The sequence below is a fragment of the Lipotes vexillifer genome, unplaced genomic scaffold (genome assembly GCF_000442215.2).
Source record: "Lipotes vexillifer unplaced genomic scaffold, Lipotes_vexillifer_v1.1 scaffold90, whole genome shotgun sequence".
NCBI lineage: Eukaryota > Metazoa > Chordata > Mammalia > Artiodactyla > Lipotidae > Lipotes > Lipotes vexillifer.
In genome coordinates this window covers 6,025,158-6,031,054 of record NW_006782310.1, presented here as the reverse complement: position 1 = coordinate 6,031,054, position 5,897 = coordinate 6,025,158, and the positions used below count along the sequence as shown (strand labels likewise).

The 5,897-nt window shown below is 57.1% G+C and overlaps 1 protein-coding gene across 15 annotated transcripts in view; it reads left to right on the top strand.

Moving 5' to 3' along the window:
* Positions 1 to 5,897, top strand: part of CELF4 (CUGBP Elav-like family member 4) — a 307,282-nt gene that overhangs the window by 284,893 nt on the left and 16,492 nt on the right. For 7 of the 15 annotated variants that reach the window (XM_007455221.1, XM_007455228.1, XM_007455232.1 and 4 more), the window contains exon 10: positions 878 to 961. The exons of 1 other annotated variant lie outside the window; for it this stretch is intronic. In XM_007455221.1, coding sequence (XP_007455283.1) covers positions 878 to 961 — 84 coding nt within the window. Of the gene's footprint in view, positions 1 to 877; positions 966 to 3,070; positions 3,103 to 5,897 lie in introns of all 15 variants that reach the window. 7 more of the 15 variants (XM_007455225.1, XM_007455224.1, XM_007455222.1 and 4 more) reach the window with 2 other exon arrangements.

Genomic DNA, 5,897 nt, shown 5'->3' with positions numbered 1-5,897 from the left:
CACACACACACACACACACACACACACACACACACACACACACACACACACACACACAGTCATCCCCGCCCAGCCAGTGTCCTGCTGTCTGGCCTGGTCAGGGTCCCTCCTTGCTGTGTCTAGGAGGCAGCAATGTCTCCCCTGAGGGTGATGGACCTTCCTGGCACCATGGGGATCTGGATAAAGCGGGCTTCTCACATCTGGAGTCCAGGGGAAGCTCTCTCCTTCACCTGCTGAGCCCCCCTGAGCCCCTTTGGGAGCCAGGCCCGGCTGAGGAGGGGGCTAGCCACTCCTGTCCCACCTCTGACCCTTTCCAGTTGAATATAGAAAGCATCAGATTTGTTCAACTCAGCCCTCTGCCCCTGGGGAACCACCCACTGGCAGGATCCCAGAGGCCAAGCTCACACCTAGGGGGGCTCCCGTCTCCCACACAGGCGCCATCTGAGCGAGATTGAGGGTATGTGGCTGGAGTCAGTCGTGGCTCAGAGACGGGGGAAACCTTGTGGGTTCCAGGTGGTGTGGGGCGATCCTCTCCAGGGCTTTCTGATGTTTTTGATTATCCGTTATTGTGGATTATCCACACGTGGGTTGTCCATTGCAGATTAAACTCGCCTCCCCCATGCACACACCAGCGTGCACGTGCGCACACGTACACACACACGCACACCAGCGCACATACACATCTTCTAGTCTTCCCTTTGCCGCTTCTCCTTCGTTACTGCTGAAAACTGGCTTTATCTTAAAAATGCATTTTTTCGCTGGTCTGCTTTTACCGCTCAACACTGAAATTTCTCTTTCTTCCTGCCTCTCACCCTGTCTCTCTCTCCGTGTCACTGTCACCGTCTCTTGCTCTTCCCTCTTCTCTTTGGCCCTCCAGCAGCCGCCTACCCTGCTGCCTATGGTCAGATAAGCCAGGCCTTTCCTCAGCCACCTCCAATGATCCCCCAGCAACAGAGAGAAGGTGAGTCTGCCAGCGGGGCTCCTACGCCTCTTCCCCCCTTCTCTCCCCAAAGAGGCTGCTCGCCTGGGCCTTTGGCAGGGGTGTTCCATTGGCAAGGTGACCACATCTGCATTGTGTTGAGGGTGAGAGGAGCTGCCGGACGGTGAGAGGCAGCACTCTCCAATCCAAGCGTGGAAGTGCACTGTCACGGGCAGCTCTGTAAACCCAGGTGGAGGGAGGTCAGGAAGGTGGGGTCCCGGAGCAGGCAGGGTCCAAGAATCTCCCCTCCCTCGATGGGCAGCATTTGTCCAGTGGCAAGGAAGGGGAGAAATATGAATGGTCATGGCTGGGGCGGTGGGTGGGAGTGGGGATACCAGTTCATCAGGGACAGAGGTTGTACTTTCTAGGTGAGAAGGAGAGTCAGCTGGAGCTCCCAGGGCAGGACTCCATGGGCAGGTGAGGGGATGGGGTGCCCCAATGTAGGCCTAGTGAAAGAAAAGGATCCTGGAAAGCCACATCTGGAGGCCCTGGTGTGAACAGGGCAGCAAGGCCAATGGGCCTCAGGAGGCTGGAACCTTGTAAAGAATCTGAGTCCTCCCATTCCAGAGTCTGGAGCCCCGCAGGAGCCGGATAACAAATCCACGCTCGGGGATGCAGCGATGCTCACAGAGCTCAGTTTGATGGGGTCCTGTCTCTCCACCCCGTGAAAAGGGTCAGCCTGCCAGTGAGGCCACCACACCTGCCCATGTAGCCCACGTGGCCAGAGGGTTCCAGTGGTTTCCATATTGTTGGCTCGTAGCCCCTGCGTCAGACTCTCCCAGAGCTGTGGGATGCGGGCTAGTCCTGGAAAGGACCCCGGGGTCTGCTGGTCCAAAGCCCTGTGATCAGACAGGTCCCGAACAGGCCTCAGAGCCTGGATGGTTGAAAGGCTGGTCTTTGAAGCAAACCCTTCTGGGTCTGACTCCCAGCTCAGCCCCTCGTCTCTCAGCCTTGGTGTCCTGACCTGTAAAGTGATGATCATTCCCTAGAGGGGTATGAGGATCAGACTAGCTCAAGTTTGCCTTCCAAACTCCAGCAATCGCCTGCGGATTTCTCACCATGCACACAGCCCTCCCCTCACCAGTTTGTCACCCTCTCCAAAGTTGTACGTGAGGCACTATCTTAGTTCACATGCACCGGGCAGCTCCTGAGACGTGTGTCATCACCTCCCTGGGCCCATGAGGATGAAGCTGCAGGAACCCAGAGGGTGCACGGTGAGGCCCCCTGCTCACTCCTGCAGCCATGCTGCAGCTGCCGTAGCTCCAAGTCACGCCTGGGCCCACTGGTGAAGTGGGGATGGACGATGGCCCATCAGCCTGCCTGTACCAGATGGTTCCCTCATTGGGCTGTGGCCCTGGAGCCTGCCCTGCCCCCGCCCTCCTCCCCACATTGACGCCTTCCAGCACCACATCAGTCGGGTCAGGGCCACAAGCAGTGGGTCCAAGAGTCCAGCGTTGCCTGTCCCAGGCCCAGAGCAGAGAGCTGTGCCCAATGGCCCTTCCTGCTTTTGTCACCCCACTGGCTTCAGGCTGACCTGCCCTCACCTCGTAGTCAGTGCCCTGTATCACTCTGGCCTGTGGCTCAGAGATCTCTAAACCCTGCTACACACACACACACACACAGCTGCAGGTCATTGCTGCTCTGACCAACACATATGACAGCCCCTACCATTGGCCTTAAACACAGTCCCCCCCATCTGCTTCCTGCCCCACCCCCTACCTCATACTTTGTACCAACCCATGAGTCTAGCTCTGAACTCTTTCACATCCTTCTCTCCATCTCCGAGTAGCTTCAGCTACCCCCACCCCCATGCCCTGTTCTCTAGAGCAGACCCTGTGTGTCCAGTCCCCACTCCAGCCTCCCATCGGGCGGCAGGATCTCCCACTGTTGTCCCCATCCTCCCTGACGTTGGTGCGCTTTGCGAGCAGGCCATGGGAAGCAGTGAGATGTGAACGTAGATCCCTTTAGAAGCACACTGCATATAAGGGCGAGCTCATGGTGCTGGAAGTGGGGTCCTCGGGGAAATCTGTGGGGTCCTGAAGGATGAGGACTCCCCTCCAGCACGTAGAGATGGGGAGACGGGCATTTGAGGCTGGGAGAACAGCAGGAGCAAAGGCATGGGGGCTGCAAAGTCTGCGGTGAGCCTGGAAACGGGGTGGAGACAGGCTGAGAGTGGGTTGGAGCCAGACCAAAGCCATGTCCAGTATCTCATGAGGCATGAACAAGAAGGCTGTGCTCCTCCAGCCGTGCCAGTAGTTAGCCTCTTTCCACCGTGGTCACCTCCCCTTGTGTCATGCCATTGAAATACCAGGACACACTGGTTGCTGGGCAGGACCCTCCTTCCAGCTCCCTTGTCTTTGAGCTGAGCCTGAAAACATGCCTGAAGGCCCTGAGGCTGTCTGCCCACAGACCAGCCCAGGTTACTGTGCCAGGGGCTGCAGTGTGGTCCAGGGCAGTCACTTTCTGTCTCTGGAGCTTCGTTTCACCATTTGTCAGAAGGCTGGTTTGGACCAGGTTGATCTCCAAAGTCCTGCGGTTATGCCATCTGGATGCTCTGTAATCTGGGAATTAGGGTTCCGGGGTAGCCCCAGTAAGACGGTGTGTAGGCTCACTGTTGAGGGGTGAGGGGCAGGGGGCTGGGAGAGCCGTCCCTGTGGGGCTCAGCCACACACCATGCTGATGGGACTGAGCCCAGAGGCTCTACCCTCGAAGGCTCCTTGTCTCTTTAAGGAGAACAGAAATAACATCCACACAAAGCAGCTTGCAGAACTTGAACTTGTAGGGAGGGCCCCAAGTTCAAGGCGGGTGTCAGCATAGGTTGGAGGGGTGGGGGAAGTCTGGAAGAGTTGGGATGGGAGAGGAAGGGAGGCCCGTGCTGGGGGAGGGGAGTAGGAGGACCGGGGGCGGGAAGGCAAATGCCTCTGCCCCTAGAGAGCACCCCCTTCTGGCTGGAGAGAAAGCTTCCCAGACCTACCCGAGAAAAAGCCTCAGACTGCAGAATATGGGCTATGGACTCAGGGAGCCCCAGGAAGGGAGAGGGTGTGGGGAGGATCTGGGTGGGACCCTGGAGGAGGTGTGGATTAGATGAGGCCTTCAAGCTGGTTCCTGCTGCAAGGGGACTCACATCTAGCTGGGGACCATCAAGGGACACATTCACAGAGTGTGAACCAGTGAGAACCTGCCATGGTTGGAGGGGAGGGGGTGGGGGCAGGGTCACCAGAGCTTGGGGAATCCGGCCCTGGGACCCCTGGCAGTGGGTGAAGGAGCTCGCTCGCGCCGGTTCTGAAAGCGCCGTCAGCTGGCAGAGCCAGCAGTTCAGGGAGGGGAAGCCGGAGGCTGGGGATGGGCAGATGGTGCAGGGCAGGGACCGGGGCCGAGGAGGTCATTGGTTCAGAGGGAGGCTTTGGTGGTCAGAGGACTCTTAGCTATCAGCTGTGAACCTCAAGGGGGTGCAGATAGATGGAGGAAGGAAGTTAGGAGAGCGGGAGGGGAAAGGAGAGGAAGAGAAGGGCCAAGAGATTCCAGAGCTGATGATTTGCTCCAGAACCAGGTTATCTGGCAGCCTCACGCGTCCCAGAGAACCAGGGGGCTGGCTGTGAAAGCCACACAGCAGCCCACGTCGGTGCCTTACAGTCTTCACTCTTAAGCTCCTGCCTAGTTTCTACCAGCCTCTGATCAGCTCCTTGTTCTTATCCAGCTCTTAGCAAGTGCAGCTGTTTCCTCTGCATGTCCTCCATAGGCTGGAAACAAACATTGAAATGTCCACACTTTAGAAGGTTAAGTTATCTGTGGCATACTCTATTTTAGATGGCAGGAAAGAAACGAAGGAGCTTGGAGAAATTTCCCATTCAAAGAGTTAAAACTGAGCATTTTGGTCATTTAAAAAGAAACATGTGAATCTTCAGCTATCTGCAAATTTCAGAAATCCAAAGACCTCAGCGGGGTTCAGGGTTTCTGGGGCACTGAGATGAATGATAGGAAGGTAGAGAGAGAGGAGGGCACAGACTATGGAGGCAGACAGCCTGGGTCTGGGTTCATATCCTGGCTCCATTGCCTACTAGCTATGTGACTTGGCAGGTGACTTAACTTCTCTGGCCTCAGTTTTCTCTTCTGTGAAATGGGAATGACAACAGCCTCAGGGCTGCTGTAAGGATTAAGTGAATTAACATTCACGTAAAGTGTGTAGAGCAGCCTGGCATGTAATTCATGCTGCAGAAGTGGCAGGGCTGTTACTGCTGTAATGAAACGGGAAGACTTTTACACCGTAAGGCTCGTGGTACCCTGGCTTGTGGGTATCCCATCACGGAGCCTTGCAGTGAAGCCCCTTCTGCTCACCTAGCTTGCTGGAGGAGGTGGGCTCAATCTTGGTTTCCAAGATCAGGGCTGACTTTAAGGTTTGGGGTAGCAGAGGGTAGGGTCGTTGGGGACCAGATGGGAAGCAGGGGCTGCTGGCCACAAGGAGGATGGGGATTCCAGGCCCCAGAGTCCTGCCTCTGAGGGCTGAAGTGAGGCTTCCAGAGGCCCCAGCACCACAAGCACGGCTGCCCCAGGGCAGTTCCCTCCGATGTCCCCTGAGCAGGGTCCCGGCAGGTCTCCCTACCCCTGCCTCTTCTCAGCATCTCCCCTCCATGACTGATCAGGCCTTGGCACGTTCACCCCATTCACCGGTTGACTCCACCCCTGGAGCCCTAGAGTTGCAAGGCACCCTGTTATGGACCCATTTTGCAGAAAATGTCACTGAGGCGCAGAGAAGTTCAGTGACTTGCCCAAGGGCAGAGCGGAGACCAGAGTTCAGACCCGGGGCTCAGCAACCCCCCCTTTTCCATGGCCACTTTTGGATCTTGAATGAGACTCCCCCTCCTAACCTCGCCCCCACCCCTCCCTGCTGCCGCTGCCTAACTCGCTCACCTCTCCTCTG